The 21,077-nt window shown below is 46.5% G+C and overlaps 1 protein-coding gene across 7 annotated transcripts in view; it reads right to left on the bottom strand.

Annotated features, from left to right (window-relative positions):
• The window catches only part of ASPH (aspartate beta-hydroxylase), a 674,605-nt gene that overhangs the window by 173,163 nt on the left and 480,365 nt on the right, over window positions 1-21,077 (bottom strand). For all 7 annotated transcript variants that reach the window (XM_078687254.1, XM_078687255.1, XM_078687258.1 and 4 more), the window contains 2 exons: window positions 19,206-19,291; window positions 9,617-9,703 (listed from right to left, as the gene is read on the bottom strand). In XM_078687254.1, the coding sequence (XP_078543380.1) occupies window positions 9,617-9,703; window positions 19,206-19,291 (173 nt within the window). The remainder of the gene's footprint in view (window positions 1-9,616; window positions 9,704-19,205; window positions 19,292-21,077) is intronic.

Below are 21,077 nucleotides of genomic sequence, written 5' to 3'. Positions count from 1 at the left end.
GTAGGCCACCAAAGACTTGCAGGGGGGGGGATTTCTTGCTAAAAAAGAGAACCTCCGTTTTGTCGGTGTTGAGGGCAAGGTGATTGGCTGCCATCCAAGTGCAAATATTGCCAAGGCAGTTTCTAAAGTTGGAAAAGAGCGAGTCAGAGCGGTCTCTAAAGGAGAAAACAAGCTGAGTATCGTCAGCATAAGAGACCACCCTGCCACCCCAAGACTCAACTACCTTGGCAAGAGGGGCCACATAGGCATTAAACAATAAAGGGCTCAAGGCAGAACCCTGGGGCACTCCGCACAGGAGGGGCTTATCCTCGGATTCAAAAGGGTGCAACGTAACTCTCTGAGATCGACTGGACAGAAAAGATTTAGTCCAGGCCAGCACTGTCCCTCCTACCCCTAACTGTTGTAAACGGGTGGCAAGTATATTATGGGATACAGTATCGAATGCAGCGGATAGGTCGAGGAGGACCAACATGGCCTCCTCGCCCCTATCCACTGATTCCCTGATGATCTCAGAGACTTCTACCAGCGCCGTTTCAGTGCTGTAGCCGGTTCTGAAGCCGGACTGGGAGTCGTGTAGAAGCTGGTTTGATTCTAGATACTGCGCCAACTGTTTCTGTACCACCTTCTCCAAAATCTTGGCAGGTTTGGGCAAAAGCGATATGGGCCGATAGTTGCTAAATTGCAGGGGGTCAGCACCAGGTTTTTTCAGTATAGGAATTAGCCTGGCCTGCTTCCACACTGAAGGGAACTGACCGCGGGACAGAGAGGTATTCCAGATGGAGAGAAATGGATTTACTAGAATAGGGGCAAGAATACCCATGACTTTGGCCAGGACTGGGTCCAGAGGGGAACCAGACTTTACGTTGTGTAGCAGAGACAGCGCAAGGTCCGGGGTCAGCTCATTAAAGGAGTTGAAAGAACAGGGGATAGAACCTGAAATGTCTTCAAGGAGGTTAGGAGGTGCCGTAGCAAAGGAGGAGGAGAGTTTGACTATTTTCTCCTGGAAGTAATCCGAGAGTCCATTACACAGATCTTGAGTGGGGATACATTGGGATTTTGAAGCCGGGGGGTTTACAAAGTCTTTCACGATGGAGGCGTGCCCAGTGGGGCTGCCATATTCTGCGCTTGGCTCCTCCTCTGACCGGATCGACCTGGGTTCCGTTATCTGCTGGAGCGCTGGCTGTGCTTTCTCACCACACGGTGGTGGTTGGCAATGGTGAGTACTGTAAACTTCACAGGAGAGGAGGAGCTTACACAGGGGCATCTCTTCCACAATGGTAGAGGAGCAGCGCCCGACTGTCTGGCTCAGAGCCAGCAAATGAAAACTAAAATGATGATCTGTCATGGTTTTATGTTTCATTTGTCGGCTTTGAGCAAGCTTATGCAGGACGGGGCGAGGCACAGGAGGAGGAGTGCTATGTGCACTCCTTAAGTGCGCATAGGTGTTTAGCCGGCCATCTCCGGTCGACTAAAATACACATGCCCACTTAGGTTTCTCCAGTCCAGCATTGAACTATTAAATATTGGAGTGATTTGTTAGCATGAGCTGAAAGCCATTTTGTATTTCTGGCAGCCATCTTGTTTGCCATGTGCTGCCACGTGCTCGCCATGTGCTCTGTCCTCCCTCAGTGTTGACTGCTCTTGTAATCTGCCTAGAAACGAACTATATTTAGCATCTTCCACCTTCGCACATGCTCACTTGAGCTTGCAGCTCTCCTTGCAACTGTTTCTAGTCTGTAAATGTCAGGATGTGTTCACCAGAATTAGCAACTGTTAGCTCCTCCCACTTTATTGAGCAAACAGATCTTGTATGCCCATGTTAGTCATTTGTGCATGCTTACATGTGCCAGGACTTCCCCTTGGTCTTATGATGACTATGTAATCCTAAGCATATATAAGGCCTCTGTTTTCTCCACTCCTCAGACTGCCTCATTTATTTGCTAAGGCTTCTGTGTGACGTAGTCTCCCTCATTTGAGGTTAATAAAGATGTTCTTTTTATATTTCAGCTTCTGTGCCAATTTCTTCTTTGTTGGTTTAAAAGGACCAAGTATCAGTGGGACCCCTGAGAAGGTTTCTATTTTCTACAGAACAGCCGGGCTGAAGAAACCCCCACAGACTCGCTGGCCTGAGTGGAGCATCTTTTCAGCCCGCACAGGCCAATCCCTGCGCTGCTCTCCAAGCACGGAAGCAGCGCGGGATTGGATGGGAGTCTGTGACGTGGTGGTCCCGGTGTCTGCTAGGACAAGGCAGGGAATAGGAAGTGCGACATGGGAAGCGCCCGGCACCCCGTGTGTTCCCCCTCCTGCACTCCTCCTCCTGCGTTTACCCATGCCTTAAAGCGTCTCTGTCTCTCTGCCCACTTCCTGTGTGCCGAGTGTCTGCTGTGGTGCCCTGGTCCATAAGTTGTTCGTCTGAGGGGATGTCCATTTTGGTTCAGCAGTAATACACCCTTAGAATCTCTGCTTCTGCCACTCCGCCTAGCCTCACCTTCCATGTTTATTGTGATTCCCTTAAATCACCCAGTTTACGCATTGAGACTTCAGTATACATAGAAAAGGGAAACCAGAGGCACGGGCTCGGCACTTCAGCTCCTCTACCATCGGGAGCCAGCACTTCTCCACCACATGCCCTCACTCTCATCACGCATCAGCGGTTACTAGCTGATGCTAGGCAAATCTCCAAAATGGCTTGCCTGGTGCATAAAAGATAGCTCAATGGTTCGCCCTGATTATCTGGCGCGGAAACTGAAAATCACATGGTCTCCGTACCTTTCAGAGCTACTATACTCTCCTCCATGAAACACTGCACCATGTCACTGCCACTTCCACCTCCTCTGCACTCTAGCTCTCTACCTGCCATTCTGCTTTCAAGTTAGATCAAGGGGTGCACACTTTTCCTTTGCCACAATTCTGAGAAATTGTGCAAGTCTCGCAACTTGTGCAGTATGCATCAATTTTGGCTGAGGGAGATCTTTGTGCTAATAAACGGTGCAAAAAACAAGTGCAGCAAACCATACTCACTTGTTCACATTGTTCAGCTATCTGGAGATAGGATTTTTATATGAATGAAACTGGGATAACGGTGTAATTTCATGGAATGTGGCATAAAAAGCATAAAATGAAATGCTGGAAATTACACTGACATAACTTGCATTTCTTTCCACCATCCGTTAAAAAAAAATATATATAATAATCAGCTCTTTCCACCATCCTAGTAAGATCTAAAATACATCCCCCTCTGACAGACATCTTCTATGGAGCCCATCTTAATCACACCTTTTCTTCACAGGCGCCTAATTGTACCTATCCTTCCAAAGGACCCACCATTTATTTGCTGCAGTACTGGGAATCTTTGAATATATCTCGCCATCAGACTTGCTGCAATATTACAATGTGCCTCCAGTGCTTAATTTGTAAAAAAAGAAGTGCAGGTGCTGAAAATTTTGCCAAGGAGGCCACAGCTCACTTCTTCCTCCGGTGAGCCCCACTTTCAACACTCTCACTGCCTAAGTCTCTATCTTCTAACCTTGATCTGCTGTCTGTCCCCTAAGTCTTTGCTTTAAGAGTCTATCATCTCACCTCTCTAATTGTTTTCTATCATCTTTGTCACATCTGGTGTGTTACCTTATTCCCTGTATTTCTGATTTGCCCTCTATTCATTCTAGCCCTGCCCTTTTTACTCTTCACTTTTATCCATGCTCTGCTCTCTCTCCCCTCGATCTTGGCTCTTTACGATCACTCTTCTAGCAGTGATTGGCTGTGTCTCCGTTTTATCATTTGTCTGCTTTTTTTCGACTGTCCTGTCCTCTACATCTTTTCATTCTATCTTCTCTCTTCTTAATGCTCTCTTCTTCACATCATGGCTGCTTTCTCTTTGTATCTGATTTGCTCTCCTTTTCTTCTACTTAGCTCCATCTTATCTCTCCTCTCTTGTTTCTTTCTCCTCTTTACTCCTGCTCTCTCTCTCATCTATAAGACTGCTGCTGCCTGTGACCCCTGTTGTCAGCCTATACATGTCCCAGCTATTTTAAACTCTGCGTTTTCCTGTTGCCATTCCTAAAGAAGTGGAAGATGGCGTGTTTTACTTTCTTACCTACACCGAGTGCCAAAACATAGTGTACACCAAATGAAAATGCTTTTTTTGCATATATTAATCAGTGCGGTATGACTGGGTTTATTGCGGAACAGATTGCTGCTTTAGCACAGCCGGTGATGTCACTGCTAGTGCTGCCTGTAATTAGTAGGTCCAGGGATGGCGACGGCATCGGCATCGACTGCTCCGCTTGCTGTGATCCTGCCTGCTACAGCACAGGCATTGTCCCCAGCCGTAATGCTGCCAATGCCGGTAAGTATGGCTGTGGTGCCTACTGGACTCATGCATACTCAGCAATTACCATGCTGCGATGCAGCGCACAGATTCTACAGGTGACGCAATGGCACACACAAGTTGTGTTGGTCCACAGCTGCATTGAGCACATTGAGGATAGCAGCAATGCAGGGCTGCAGGAAATGCCTCTTTGGCTACGCAGCAAGTGGAAAGTCCACCCTTACTTTCGTTTATTCTTCCTCAAGAGCCCTCACTCCCAAGTTCCAAATGTGCTCTTGCAGCTTCCTTGCCTCAACTCCATCATGAGCCAGCCCCCTGCTACAATTATCCAATGGGAGGCTTAAGCTCAGGAAGTGGCAGGGTGCAGCAGACTCGGGGAATAGAATGCAAGTCATAGTTTGTTGATGACTTCTTGAATTTGTAATCGGCGTGATGACATCATCACTAATGTGGTGATACACAATCATGCCTGCCTGGATAGGCGTATGCTGGACTGTCTATGAACATTTACCAGCAAGTCACCATGCAATGTATGTTATTATTTTTATTTTGAATTTGAACAATTAATACTGAGACCACCAACTGCAGGGTCAGAAATTGTAGCCCCGGCCCTGTGAAAGAAGTGCCGGTGCTGAGCACCTGAAAGCACCTGCTCAAATTAAGCACTAGCTATGCGCTTAACAAACGTTGTTAATAATAATAATGTTAAAACGTCCGTATATTTGTAAAAATGGCGATACTTGACTTCTAATATGTAATTATACATTTACAATGTTTTTCTTTGCCTCCCTGTAAAGAGCTCTAATGTCCTTTAGCCCTTTAGGTGCTGCCGTCGGCCAACGGTCGTCAAGGGCACTACCTCCCCAGTGCTGCGTGCGACCGCTGGACGTCCAGTTCAGCACTGGATAATGGACAGCGCAGCACTGGGGAGGTTTGTTTACTAGCTCCTAAGGTGTTAGGGTTGATTGGTGCTAAAATAAACAAATAAATACAATTATGGATATGACCTTCTACTTCACTAAATAGAAGTTCCAGGTCTGCTCTCACAGTGGACATGCCATCACATTCATTTTAATGTAATATATCTAAAAAAAAAAAGCATTCTTAAGTTGTTTGCACAACATTCTGAGATAAGTGGCAGTAATCTATACAAAAAAATATCCAGCTTCATCTTGCCCATTCACTTTTATTACAGAGAAACAGTTTAGAACATATTATTCTAAAATAGCTCCTAGTATACAAACTTGTTGAAAAGAATGGTGTATAACTTGCAAATCACAGGTTCTGATCCAGACTGACCGACATAGAATTTAATCATTAGAAAATCGAAAAAAGAGAACAGTTGATAGGCAGTACTTAATTTGTGCCGGTGGTTGCAGTTGGTAGGCATTGGGACTGATTTTATATCATCAGACTTTGACTCGAGCATGAGGCAAAAAGGAGACAAGTGAGATGGAAAGCTTCAGAGCATGTGCAAAAGTCTTGCTAAGCAAACAGACAAGGTTTGCACGAGCAGAAAAACCTTGAAAAATATACCATTTGGGATTGTAAAGCGTACACTCTGATTGTAAAGTGTAACATTCTCAGCTTGTAGGTTGAAACCACATGAGGCATTGATTACTCTGATTATGAATAACTAATATGAGTGTGGTCAGAATACATTACTTGGTTTGCACCTTCGACAACAGACAAATTATTAGCAGTGACAAAGAGGCCCACGAAGACTGCTTCTATTTGGTGTAAGTAGCTGGTGACCACAGGAGAGATTGAGGAAGGGTCATAGACCCAACATTCTATCTTTGCCCTCCTCGAATAGGCCACAACCTAGCATGTTAGACTTATGAAAACAAAAAACACCATATGTTTGCCTGGAAGAAGCACCAAGAGCAGCTTGGAATTTAGCAAAGAATATGCAGCTTTAATTATACAAAAGCATGATTTCACGGTGAGAAGCAGTAAGTCTTTTCTTTTGCTTACATCTATTGAGTTTTAGTATGGCTTTGGTCTCAGAGGAGTTGTCAGTGGTCCCCAGCACTCTTAACTCACCGTTAAAGGGGATCCTTAGGAGACAATAGTTGTAATCCTGGCAGGGAACCCAACACAAAGGGCAAGGATGTCACAAAACTGGAGGCTAATAAATGCAAAGAAGACAAGACAGGGAGACAAGCCTTCTGCATCTTTGCACCGAGTTTCTGCAACAATATCTGCAGTGACCACCAGACTACTCCCACCGCCCTGCAAGCCAGAAACTAAGGAAACATCTTTTCAGTGAATACTTTCACCCTACAGACAGAAGGCCACTTTCTCCTGACTTACTGGACACATTTTTAGGGGCATACGCTTATTATCCTCGTCAGGCTCTGACCCAGAGGAAGACAGAGAGAAGCACAAAAGGAGAAAAGAAAGAGCAAGACAGAAAAACAGTTGCTAAGACTGCAAGGATGAAACATAACTTACAAGTGGGAGCTAAAGAAGCAAGAGGCAGGGAGAGGCTGGTTGTGGACGGAAAGGGCATGAGGTTGTATCAAGATGAGCAGCCGTGATAATCGGACCCCTGTTAAGGTCTGGCCTACACAGGTCGCATGCGCTGCATAGGGAAAAGACCTTTAGCAATCGCTTTGGTTTTTGTCCCAAAAAACGTGCATACGTTCCGTTGCCTTCAATGGCAACGCGTGCACATTTGGGGATTCCCTTGCAGGAGCAAGCTTTACACCATATGTTTGTAATTAACATACAAACACATGGTGCCCCTTGCTCGCTCCCGCAAGGGAAATGCTGTGTGTGCTGTCGGCCGCACTCCCCTCAACCCTCCCACTTTTGGCGCACGCTCTTGTTTTTAACAGCGCTGGCTGCATACAACTTTCGGCCCCTCAATCTTTTGCAAATGAAGCACTGACTCCTTGATTCTAGCCACACTTCAGCACCATACTGCTCGCTCTCTCGTGGATTATAAACACCTCTACATACACATATCGTTCACTACTCTGAAATAAGGTATAGCTAGTTTATCATTCTAGGTTAATTAGGAAGGTTGTGGGAGTAATACAGAGCATAAATACTGTTTACAATTAGTATTTTATCAAATGAATACGTCACTTCAGATTCCAAGAAATAATGTACACCCGGAAGAGAGTGGTAGTCTGCTGCAATAAAATTGCTGAATTCATCTATTTCTGGGCTGATTAAAGGCGTTAGATTTCATATTAGGTTTTATCCCCTTTTGAGGGGATATGGACAGTCATAGCATCTAACCTGCTGAAAAGAAATATTTTTTTGAATGTTATGCAGAAATTGTTTAATGTCCACTAGTGAGATAAAGATTAAATACTGGCTATTGACATTGTTCTTCTAAGCGAGTGCCAACTTAAAGTAGCTTTTGTTTTGTCGTTAGGGCACTATATGCAACACAATGACTGTGGTACTGACCCTATACTGCAGAAGAAAAACATTGTCATGTCGATCATTGAATGAACGGAAGCGTTGGGCTACAAAACAGTGTTTAAAGACTAGAAAATGGTGGTAAGGTGATGTACCAATTTACACCTTTTTTTTATAGATCTTAGGAATTCTGCCCATTCAAAAAGAGATTTATATTTAGAGGATGTTTTGCAGGGGCATAGCGGCAAAGCTTCAGAGAGGGGGTCTTTGGGGTACCACTCCCTCCCCCCAATGCATCCTTGGCTTGGTAGTTGGGTCTGGGAGCACTCAATCAGGTCTGCTATATTTGTATTGTTTTTTTCTCCTGAGCAACCAACAACAAAAGATGAAACAGTGACCTTTTATGTAAAACAGAAGAGAGAGACCGAGGTACACTTCTGTGCTGAATTTCAAAATGTGAAACTAGATATGTAAAACAGAACAGAGCGACCGAGATACACTTCTGTGCTGAATTTCAAAATGTGAAACTAGATAACCTGGAATCAATATTAGCTTCTATGCTTGTCCAAATTGTGTGAATCTAGTTAAATATTTTATTTCATAGAGGCTCTTTTTTTCTTTAATATTACATATAAGAGCACTTTTGGATAATTGAGTTCAGGATGTGTGCTGTACCAGCACATCTTATGTTTGACATAATAGACTACAATATGTTCCACCTATAATAAGAATCTAGGCCTCATTTTGGGTTTACATGACTACTGACCTTCATCTTAGTCCACTAATGGCGCTGTTGGAGGACCTGCCTTCATGCACTGATTTGACAACTCTACCATTAATGCTTCTTGTAGCAGAGACAAAGAAGAGTGTACAAAGTCAAAATAGATTCAAAATACGAGATCCCAGGGCAGGGCCACAGGGTCATTGTGTTGAGCGTGACCATAATCATGAGTTTTCCATGGAAACTACCAGGCCCAAGTGGAATGGGCAGGCAGCAAAGCTTCTGGGCGGGGGGGGGGAGGGGGATCATATGGGTGGTGACATTCCCCAAACAAATTATTGGTTTGGGGGTTGGGTCTGGGGGGGCGTGAGACAGGTCCCCTATGTCTGTGTCTGGTATTCCTCGTTGTTCTCATTTCCCCAAGAAGATCTTGTCGATTTTTTGGAGTGGAAACGTACATATTTATAGTGACTGGTTTACCAAAAAAAGTATTGAGTCTGCACCCTCTGAAGTACTCCTTGAATGGATGCAGAGTTACTACTTTTTCACAAACACTGGCAGTAGTAGGCTTAAAATCTGCGCCAGTCTCAGGTTTAAAAGTAGACTACTGGTGATCAATCAACCAAAAGGTGAGTGGATGAAAACTTGTAAATAGTGTAAGGAGTGGCAAACACTCGAGGTAGCATTCCAATCCATCGTTTTCACCCGCTGTGCAACTGTAGACAGAGGACGGCCCAATGCAAATCACTACTGACCCTGCTCCTCATGGAAACAGTCCATCCAGAACCTTGGTCATCTAAGCCTCCACGCACTGCATTTTTGGGGATTCACACCCCCTGGATTTTGACCCCTGAAGTAGGCTACGTGAAAACGATGTAAGTCAAAACAACTGTGCTGCCAGCGGTACCAGCAATGATTCTCTTCTACAAAGGACTAGTGAGATCAATTTCTTCAAACTATGTTTCTAGTAACCAATCAGGCAATTAAGAAATATCCTAGTGTGTGCTCTTAAATGATGTAAAAGAACAGACTGAGTTAAATCTTGTATTTGGATTCTGGTTGGTACTAGTCAACATCCTGAGGGTGGCACGTGCATAAAAGTGACCTACGCTGCATCCTACTTCAGAGTGATGCGATCATAAACACACATAAGTACAACAGACAGTTTGACACTTTAAAGCGTCCTGTACCTGAGCTTTGCCGTATCTGGCTCGTGGACTCTGTGGGTATTTTTTCACTAATTCCTCAAATGCTTTCACTGCGTCATCGATTTTACCCTGTTAAAAAAGAAAACAATATATCAATCTCTTTCTAGCCTAGGTATACATGTTCATTTTTAATGAGAAACATGCCATGTCACTCATAACCACAGAGGTGTAAACAACAAACAGCATGTTTAACCCTTAAAGATTTAAATGCCAGACATTCCTCAAAAGGGAAAACAATGAACCAGTACCTTTCCTACTTGGAGGAAAGTTTTGCGGTCTGTAGGACATCAGAACAAGTAAGACACAGAGCACATAAAACACTTAGAAATTGGGGATAAAACCGTATAAACCAGATAAACTGTAGTTTATTTTTCAAACTGAGCATAAAAACCCGAACATGCAATTTTGCGGTTGTTAAGCAGTGATCACCTCTCACATGACTGTTTTTTTTTTGCATCGATCATACCTTTATTCGGTGAAGTCATATTTTAGGTTGATTGTTTTCAGTACTATTTGACTAAAGCTAAATTATGAGTTAGCCTAGCAAAGCTCTGCGAGATTACTCAGCGAGTCAAACACTGGCTGATGACATCCAAGGGGCGGTAGAATCTCCAATCCTGGTTAGGACAAAGTAGTGGGCTGGTCCAACGTGTTTAGGTGATATAGAAGACGTAGCTGAGTTGAGTTTGCTGCGATTTATTAATTCCATAAGTAGAAGTTACAGCAAGCCCCACCAGGAGCAGCCAGCTAGCTGCTCAGCCCATCTTCCAACTGACAAGACTCACACACCAGGCACCCAAACATTCAACTCATGTCACTCACATCAACATTCTACATTGAACACACACTGGCTGAGCAGCTAGGGACAAGGTGTAAGGGAACATTACAGCATAACATGAGAATACTACAGGCAGCTCATCTTTCCATCCTGCCGAAGTCGGTATATTGGATAATAGCATCTGTGTTAAAAGTGGCAAACGTGTGGCATACAGTAGCACCGTGTACAAATAAGTTATTCTAAATCTTATTAATAACTGATCATCTCGGTCATATTGCTGTTTTATTTAAAATAATTTCAGAGCTTAACATACCAAAACGGATTCTAAAAGACTTGAAGGTTTCAGTTAGAGATTTCCCAAACGCTCAGTCATCAAATAAAACCAGCTCAGGACCGGCAAAGAAAACATGTCCATTTCACCAATTTCACACTTTACCAATTTTTTGTGAAAGCCAAACTTATTGGATTTGTCAACAACTGTTTAGAGTAACAAGCAGGCAGGCCTGTGACCAACATCGATACTGAAATGGCACAATATGTATTGCCTGAAACCATCTGCATTTTACGTTTTTAATCATTCGACTGTTTCTTGCACACAAGAGGATGATGGAAATGTAATATTACAAGAAGGGATGGGGTAAAAAGGGAATCAATTGAGGAAAGAGGTAGGAAATTCCTTCTGGCGGAGAATGGAAACGAGTTTGGAAGAGAAGAGTAAATTAGGGCCAAGACTGGAAATCACATACAATGCACGAGTAAGTATTTTTGCAAATGTCTTTAAATAATTCCTTCCAGTTTAGGGTTTGGGAATGAAAAAAGTAATACAAAAAAATAGATATGGATTTAAAAAATGAAAGGAGTGTAGAATAGACCAACCTGTTCAATCAGTGCACCCAGGTTCAACGGGAAAGGTGCTGGCTCCCTTAAACTTTCTGGGACTTAGAAATTCTGGGAGACCCCTCCTCCCTTAAACCACCGCCGCCTATATACCTAGCAATCTCTCAATTCCGAATGGGCGCACTCTAGACTTTCTTCAATGGGGATTTGAGTAGTAATTCAGCCAGAAGCTAGTATTCGTCTTTAGACTCTTCCAGGTGATACACCATTGACCCTTCCCCTCACACTCACCTTAAGTAAATGTTGAGTCTTTCGGCTGCATTACTTTCTTTTCCTGCAGACGCTAAGGCAACCATGTCTCTCTATGATAATAGTTCTCCGATGGAAGTCCTTTATACTCTGGTCCAGGATATCCTGCAATATCCCTTCACTTTTCGCAATAAGGTCTATTTGATGGTGACTGTGGTTCCTTTTGTAACCAGGATTATGCTCAGTTTCTGTACAGGTCTTTTCTGGTTGTCAGGGGGTGAGCTCTACTGGCCTCTCGGTCTTCGCTGCTACCGCAACTAGCGCTTTGTCTAAAGTGGCCTCTGTCTGGCGTGCACCAGGTGGTTTCATATTTGGTAGCGACATGCGCATGTGCACATGTCAGTGGAAAAAGACGTCCTCTGAAGTAGCACTTCAATAAAAGGGAGCCAGTCTTGGGGGCCGACAGTGTGTATATTTCTCTTCTTAGGACTTGTGAATCTCTGGGATGGGATGCTTTTGACAGTTAGGACCCTTAATGGGCAATATTACTTATTGTAAGTGAGGTAGACCTATAGCATTCTATGCCGCGCAGTGTATGAATATTCTCCTTGCAACTAATTTAATCCAAACCATAGGCACCCAAAAGATCAAACAGCAAATGCTTGTGAGGATTTTATGAAGGTGGTTTAGAAAAGAAAATGCCATGAAACTGTCAAGTTCACTTCTGCAGATTGCCACCCTCGGCTTCTCCTCTTACCCTCACTGTAACATCCTCCTCTTCTGTGCAGTCCTTACCTTCAGCATTCATCTTGCACCCTCAGGAGATAGACCTAGTCGTTAATTGTGCCTAATGCATCACAACTCCATCGACTGTGGTCCACAATATCACCATTTTGGGCTTGAATGCCACTGAAATTTGAACTCACAATCCATCTAAATGTTCTCCGTTTTTGATTAATAGTACTTGAAAAACTTTGCGCTTCCAGTGATCTAATGTGTGTCACACCATAGAACCTTCCTGTTTCTCCCTAATACTTCAGCAGGAAACAGCATGGTCGGTCATAGGCAGGTGAAAGGGGACAGCCAATGCCACATTTACCTGACCAGGCCATGGCTTGTGGGCACTTGAATGACAGTCGGTGCGGCTGGCAACCCTGTGCAAAAAGCAGTCTCTGTTTGTCTCCTTCCAGAATTAGTCTGATGTGTTGAAAAGAACAATTTATTGGCCTTCAGGAATGCTCTTTCTGAAGAATACTCTAACCACAGATTCCTAACCTTTTTAGAATATCCCCTGGTGCCAGACTGGATCCTGAAGATTTTTCTATTTATCCCCGTGTGGCTCTGCGTCGACCCAGTTCGATTCCAGAAATGAGAACTGGAGTCACATTATAAAAGTCAACCAAGTATGCTTACCTTAGTTTGTTACTTGACACGTGCCCTAAGACGCAAAGGTCAAAAACCAATTATCTGTGCTAGTGTGCAGAACACTAATTTGGCACCTTTTTAGCCTTAAAAGAGGCCTGCCAATGGAACCGGGGGAGAGGGGTATTCGAGGTGGCAGTGAGAAAACTGCTGTTAAGAGTATCACCACAAAGAGCATTACTGAAGGTAAGTAATGGGGACTTCTAACCACAGATTCCTTATCCTTAGAATACATTTCAAAGAGTAACTCCGAAGGTGGTGAGTCTATCGAATGACTGAGGTCAAAAACTCTTGCAGTACAGAACAGCAAAAATGTGCTTTCCATAGGACTCGGCTGTGAAGGCAGGAATGTTTCGTGAATGTGAGCACTGACGCCCACTTTGCAGCCAGACAAATATCTAGGACAGGCCCTTTGCATGCCAATGAAGTGGAAGTAGCCTTGGCACTGGTGGAATGGGCCCTCAATCCTTCTGGAGGCTTCTTCTTTGCCAATGTGTAGTACATTTTAATGCATAGGACTATCCACCTGGACAAAGTCCTTTTTAGGTCTCGGCCTAGCGTACACTGCGCAGCAGTGTCGCGCAGCCGAGACTTTATGTTTACAGTATGGGAGGCTTGAACCCGCCCCTCCTCTCCATTGGCTGGCTTCCTAAACGGAGGCCAGCCATTGGAGGAGATACTCACTCACTCAGTTCAAGACGGGATTCGGGGGGGTGTTTTTGGTGTTCTTTCTCTCCCTGACATCATCGGCAGAGAGCACGCCCCTCATCACGCTGCCTGCACGACCAAGTCAGCTCTCTGATTGGTGTTCCTGATTAACCAATCAGAGGGCCGACTGGCGCGTGCAGGCAGCGTGAGACATGAAATCCCTGACTCATGGAGATGTTCTCGTGTTGCTCCGCCGTCCGCTTCTCACCCCGGTTTTCGTTTCTCAGTTGTAGTTGTGTGCAGGGTTTTCTGCCCTTGCTCTGTACCCGGCTGTGTGTTCAGTGCGCACTGCACGCTCCGTCTTCTCTCGCTCTGCGTCCAGCCCACGGCTCTTCTTGTGCCAAATAGCCCCCTCTCTTGGGCTGCCGTCTCCACTCCTGCTCTGTGTGCCCTTTCATCTGGTATAGGCTCAAGTCACCCGCCCGGCCTCAGAGTCTGCACGGTGGAGCTGCCACTTCTCACTCGCCGCATCTCCGAGAGCCTGCACCAGGAGTACAATGAGTCCGTCCAACCCCTGCTTCAGCGCATGACCTCATGCAACTCCTCCGAGGAGCAGCAGTTCTACAGCTTCTGGCAGGCCCAGCCCCTGGTGGGCTCCCTCTACTGCCTGCTGGCCTCCCTGCTCTACGCCGTCCGAGGCTGCAGCCAGATGCAGGCCTCTCGCCTGGAGGCGGCGAAGCGCGGCCTGGGCTGCAGCCAGGCCCGGGATGTGCTCCAGAGCCTGGAGGCTGCGCTCTCCAACAGCAGGGAGCCGGAGCCCGGGGCCCCAGCAGCAGACGAGGCTGGGCACAGGGAGACGCAGCTGCTGGGCGACCCTCTGAACACATCTCAGCCGAGGAGAAGATGGAGCTGCTGTCGGCCAGCCTCCTGAACATGGATGGGGCAGCTGCTCAAGGTCATGACCCGCCTGTCCCAGTCCAAGGAGGAGGCTGAGCTGAGCGCCACCGCCGAGGCCATCACAGACACCATCACGGACGCCCTGGGCTCCTTGACAAGCGGCGCCAACCCTCCCCAGAACTCATCCGCAGACCGGGGCCAGTGGGTGCCTCCGAAATGCTCGTCCGGGGGGGCCCCTCAATGCCACGTCCACCCAAAGGCTGTCTGCGCCCCTCATACCCGCAGGTCACTCTGGATGGCAAATGCGCAACAGCTCCGCGGGGAGTGCCAGCCCCACCCGGGGCCCAGCGCTGCTCCGCAGGAGGCGAGACACGGGCCCCACAGGCCTCGTGTCCGGGGGGGCCCCTCACCAGGAACATGACCCTGGACTTCCCTGCCAGGCACCTGCCCTCCCATGCCAACCTGGCCTGCCCCGGGGGGCAGAGCTGGTACTTCCTGCAGGCACATGGGCAGTGCCAGCTGCTGACCAGCCAAGCCAACCAGAGAGCACCCTCGGAGCAGGACTACGACGAGGCGCAGAGAAGCTGCCGAGTCCTCCGCCCCAGCCGGTGAGTGCTCGTTTTTCTTGCCCTTTCCTGCTCCCTCGTTGTGCTTACTCTCCTGCCCCCCTGGTTGTGCTTGCTCTCCAGCCCCCTGGCTGTGCTTGCTCTCCTGCCCCCTAGCCTAGCTGTGCTTGCTCTCCTGCCCCCTGGCTGTGCTTGCTCTCCTGCCCCCTGGCTGTGCTTGCTCCCCTGCCCCCTGCCCCCTGGCTGTGCTTGCTCCCCTGCCCCCTGGCTGTGCTTGCTCCCCTGCCCCCTGGCTGTGATTGCTCCCCTGCCCTCTCGCTGTGCTTGCTCCCCTGCCCCCTCGCTGTGCTTGCTCCCCTGCCCCCTGGCTGTGCTTGCTCTCCTGCCCCCTGGCTGTGCTTGCTCCTCTGCCCCCTCGCTGTGCTTGCTCCCCTGCCCCCTCGCTGTGCTTGCTCCCCTGCCCCCTGGCTGTGCCTGCTCCCCTGCCCCCTGGCTGTGCTTGCTCCCCTGCCCCCTGGCTGTGCTTGCTCCCCTGCCCCCCTGGCTGTGCTTGCTCCCCTGCCCCCTGGCTGTGCTTGCTCCCCTGCCCCCTGGCTGTGCTTGCTCCCTTGCCCCCTAGCTGTGCTTGCTCTCCTGCCCCCTGCCTGTGCTTGCTCTCCTGCCCCCTGGTTGTGCTTGCTCTCCTGCTCCCTGGCTGTGCTTGCTCTCCTGGCTGTGCTTGCTCCCCTGCCCCCTGGCTGTGCTTGCTCCTCTGCCCCATGGCTGTGCTTGCTCCCCTGCCCCCTGGCTGTGCTTGCTCTCCTGCCCCCTGGCTGTGCTTGCTCTCCTGCCCCGTCGCTGTGCTTGCTTTCCTGCCCCCTTGTTGTGACCTTTTTTCTGGCCTCTGTTCCCTCGTTGTGAGCCTTCATTCTGGCCTCTGTTCCCTGTGTGTGGCTCTGTGTGAGTGTGTGGCTGTGTGTGTGTGTGGCTCTGTGTGTGTGTATGTGTGGCTCTGTGTGTGTGGCTCTGTGTGTGGCTCTGTGTGTGGCTCTGTGTGTGTGTGGCTCTGTGTGTGTGTGGCTCTGTGTGTGTGTGTGGCTCTGTGTGTGTGTGGCTCTGTGTGTGTGTGTGGCTCTGTGTGTGTGTGTGTGGCTCTGTGTGTGTGTGTGGCTCTGTGTGTGTGTGTGGCTCTGTGTGTGTGTGGCTCTGTGTGTGTGTGTGGCTCTGTGTGTGTGTATGTGGCTCTGTTTGTGGCTCTGTGTGTGTGGCTCTGTGTGTGTGTGTGGCTCTGTGTGTGTGTGTGTGGCTCTGTGTGTGTGTGGCTCTGTGTGTGTGCGGGTGGCTCTGTGTGTGTGTGTGTGTGTGTGGCTCTGTGTGTGTCTGTGTGTGTGTGTGTGGCTCTGTGTGTGTGGCTCTGTGTGTGTGTGGCTCTGTGTGTGTGTGTGTGGCTCTGTGTGTGTGTGGCTCTGTGTGTGTGTGTGGCTCTGTGTGTGTGGCTGTGTGTGTGTGTGTGTGTGGCTGTGTGTGTGTGTGTGGGTGGCTGTGTGTGTGTGTGTGGGGGGGTGGCTCTGTGTGTGTGTGGGTGGCTCTGTGTGTGTGTGTGTGTGTGTGGGTGGCTCTGTCTGGGTGGCTGTGTGTGTGTGGGTGGCTCTGTCAGGGTGGCTGTGTGTGTGGGTGGCTCTATGTGAATGACTGTGTGGGTGGCTCTGTATGTGTGTGTGGGTGGCTTTGTGTGTGTGGCTCTGTGTGGGTGCAAATGCAATAGGTCTCGCATTTGCGAGCGATTAAGCTATTGGCATTGTAAATGACAATGCCATTTATTTATGTTTTAAAAACAAAAACATAAATAAAAATAATGTCATGAGCAATGCCAATAGCTCTAACTTTAACAATGCCGAGACCATTGCATTGTAAATGCTTGTTCTGCATTGCCTTGCCATTCCTTGCCCCAGATTTACCCACAAAAAAGCCAATTGTCCACCTTATGATCTTTGGAACGATCGATGTTAAAACTCAGCTGTCTTTTAGGGTCCAAACAATGGAGTCCCTCCTCCAATTTCAAGGGGGGAGGTGGGGCAAAGAATGTCCGAAGTTTTATGGATGTGAAAAAAGAGCCATAACCTATGTTAGAAAGGCTGCTCTACTCCTCAGCACCAATTTGGCCTGAAAGAAGGCCGTGTAAGGTGGCTGGGCTGAACGAGATTGAAGCTCACTGACACAACGAGATGAAGTCCTCACAATAAGATAGGCTGTTTTTAGGGTCAGGAGATGTTGAGGACAGCTGTGCAAAAGCTCAAAAGAGGTACACATACGCCTGCTTGCTGCAACAGAAGATCCTCCCAAAGTGTCAACCTGATTGGAGGACATCTGCTCATGCCCAAAGGTTTTGAGGACCACACTCTCTTGCCCCAATCTGAAGCCTCTAGGATGAATTGGGCCAGGACATTCTTGATCTTCTTCAGAACTCAGGGCAGGGAAGGCATATAAGAGTCCTGGGCTCTACTCCAGGCGGAATGTCTCTCTGAGAGAGAGCCTTCTTAAGAATTCCAGCAGGCAAAAGTACTGACATTGAGCATTCTCATAAGTGGTGAAGAGATTGTGACAGGGTCTTCACCATTGCAGGAAGATGCCCTCCACCACCTCTGGGTGTTACTGCCATTCGCAATACGCTAGGCGTTGCCGGTTGAGTTAGTCTATCCTGCCATTTAAAGATCCTGCCAGGAGGTGCATGTTTAGGGAAATGCCCAGACTAATCAGCCAATTACAGAATTGCAGGGCCTCTTTTCAGAGGACCCAGGACCCCACCCCACTTGTTGCTATACCACATTGCTGGGAGGTATAAAGGCTGAAATTCCAAGTGAAGGGCCTGCACCTTCAACAGGTTGATGTGAAGGCGGGTTTCTGCTGAAAACCAGAGACCTCTGATCTTTTCTAGATGACCTTCATATCCCAGCAGTGATACACATGTTACCACCATCAGCTTTGAATGGGATTAGGAGAGGGTAGTGCCACTGGCCCAACTGCAGTTGAGCTGCCACCCATGCAGTTCTTATGCAGTCTTCTCCAACACCTGTACAGAATTTGGCAAGTTTGCTTAGAACTAGGCTCACCGACACTTCTCCCTGATCTAGGGCAGATAGAACCCGGGCCAGCAGGAGCATCTTCAATTTGTCCTCCATGATTGACATTTCTCATAGATTCTTTAAGTAGGTAAATAATCTAATTAAAAGAGGGATCATTCCGAATCTTAAGCAAAAACGTGCATAATAGTTGCACACCTGCAATTTGTAATACTACGAGTTATGGCATTTTGTGGATGTGTTATTGCCACACCGTTCTGATTTGCATACCTCATGAGTGATAACATGCTAACTGCACAAGGTTTCACCCTTTCCTAGATGTGCAAACTCAGAATGTGGGGGTGTATGAACGAAGCAATTACACCAGGTATAATCATGAAATTCTCGAGGGCAAACTGCACGTGGGGTAATTAATACAAAACTTTCTACTCTGAACTGGGTACAAACTGGAGCTTGCCTCCTATTCAGGATTTGTGTTAAGATCAAAAAAAGGCCTAAAGTATTTAGTGAAAAGTGCAAAGCAACCGGCCCATAAATGATATCACTTGCAAGCACCACAGTGATTGGAGGGAGAAATTCCATGATTGTGGGTGGAGGGGCTGACTGGTATGCAAGGGCATTCAATATTCTGATCAACATTTATGTAGTAGGTACAGCATGAAAGAATATTAGGAAACATGATAAGGTGAACTGGGACCAGAATACCATGTAATTGCTGGACTTGAGCAGTAGATGGTACAGTAATAAATAGGTCATTGTAAAGAAAGGAAAAATTAAAATAAAAGCATAATGGGAGTACAATTATTCCTAGCTAAATGGTAAAGAAAAACATTTTCCAAGCTATACTGTATCCAGTGGTATATAGATGGGCGGGAAGAGTGGAGGTAGAGTTTGAGGGTATAGAGGTGTGTGATGGAAATGCATCAAAAGTGCACAGAACGCAACACAAGTTGCAAGGGAGGGAGAAGATTGGTAAGATGTTATCAGGAAGCTGGAAAACTAGCACAAAAAGGTAATTTCGTTCAAATATACTGCTACTCACATATCTGTCAACTATTTACCCAATTTTCCCTTTGAAAAAAGATAAAAAACGTTTTTCTAACATCTCCACAAACCTTCTTCCGTAGCTTCTCTGCAGCATCCAGCTCCACTTTGATAGATTTATCAAACTTATTTAATACTTTAGGCTTCTTTTTCTTATCTATGGGAAACAAAGACACACTTTTGCACCAGTCCATTCACATTGTGCCCATTAAAAGACAAAGCATGAAGCTGCAGTTCCATTATTTGAATTTATCAGTGGTATTCCTTAGGACTATCAGCTATTAAGAAGTTATTAACAGCTGTGCGTTACACAGATTCTCATATTCTATCAGTTGTGTTCGTTTCAAGACACTCACATATTTACAATTCAAACATATTTCCTGGTGTTTAAAAAAGGCTTAGAAATGTTATATTTTTGTTAAGGTGTCTGCAGAGAATATTTCAAAGTTGGTAACCTAAGGAACTGTTCTGGACAAAAGTGGGTCCCAGACTAAGGCAGCACTTTTGTTAAAGTAAAAGTTACTTACCTTTGGTAACGCCATATCTGGTATAGACACAGCAGAGCCACAGATTCCTTAACTTAGAACTTCCCCCAGGTGTCAGTTTGGATCCAGAGATTTTTCAGCAGTACCTCTGCGCGCCGGGGTACGGTGTCATATGGCTCCGTAGTGACGTCGACTATGACGTCAGTGGAGCCATATAAGTCCACTCCGGCGCGCGGAAGTCTGTTTTCTACTGTGAAACTTTTCAGCGCCAGAACGTGGAGCCACTACTAAAACTGAATGTGGAAACACTGTGCCAAAAAAGATCACAAATCTTTTAAACAACAATAAAATTAAACAACAATTGGTATGAAATTACCAGACATGGGTTTCATTGGTAAAAAAAACAAATTGTAACACAGGGTCATAAGAAACTTTGCGCCCTAGTGAATAACTCATAAGGGGCGAGACCATACCCTCTATAAACCAATCATGAATGGTAATGAATGATACGGTAATAGTTCAACAGAACCTACAACAGTACTAAACTGATTGTTAATTCACACAATCACCTGATCTATTGATAGCACCAGTGTCAAGGTGTAATACTACCAAGAAACTTTGCACAGAAAGAAGATAGAATTAAGACTGCACACCGGTGGAAGAACCCAGCGTGCGAAAGAAGCACACACATACTTCACCAACCACCCACATCCGGGAAAGGGATGGGGAGTACAACATTTGAACAAAAACTAAGTAACCAGGTCAAGGAGTTTGTTTAGACCAAACATAGATGGAGATAGTGATCACTTGCATATAAGGCCAGCTTTGAATGGGTATAACCGCTACCTCAAAAGATTTTCGCAGAGCATGGATTGGGCATTAAGGGATCTGCGGCTAGACTGTGTCTCTATCAGAAATAGCGTTACTGAAAGTAAGTAACTTTTCCATCTGGCTTAGAGATCTAGCCGCAGATTCCTTAACTTGGAATTAAATACCATAGCTATACCCCACTGCAGGAGGGTCTGCAAACTAATCCCACAAAAGTTCTCAAAGAGAACTAGAAGGCCAACTAAAGGCGGCCCAGGAGCAAGTGGGAATAGTAAAACAAGAGTTTGCTCTTAATAGAACCAATGACCTCTTTCATAGAGCATAGAAATAAAAGCAACTGTATAGGCCCGAGAAGTCGGTCTTAGAAGAGCAAGCGTTAAAAAGCTTTAAGAGTCTTCTGGCAGAAGACTGACATGACCCTTTTGCCCTTAAAAAGGAAAAAAGAGGGCTGAATGACCAAAAGGGTCAATTGCATGATAGAAGACACATAATCTTGGTTGTTTCTGACAATAAGAAACATAAAAGAAGAGATGTCCTACCGAAACTTTAGAACCCATTTCCCGAAGGAAATATAAAGGACACCCCTCTGCCAAGATTAAAATAGTGTGGACAAAGTGTATCATCCACAAA

This window comes from Lissotriton helveticus, chromosome 4_1, assembly GCF_964261635.1.
Source record: "Lissotriton helveticus chromosome 4_1, aLisHel1.1, whole genome shotgun sequence".
NCBI classification, from domain to species: Eukaryota; Metazoa; Chordata; class Amphibia; order Caudata; family Salamandridae; genus Lissotriton; species Lissotriton helveticus.
The sequence above is the reverse complement of the archived record's forward strand: the minus strand, read 5'-3'. Positions and strand labels throughout refer to the sequence as shown.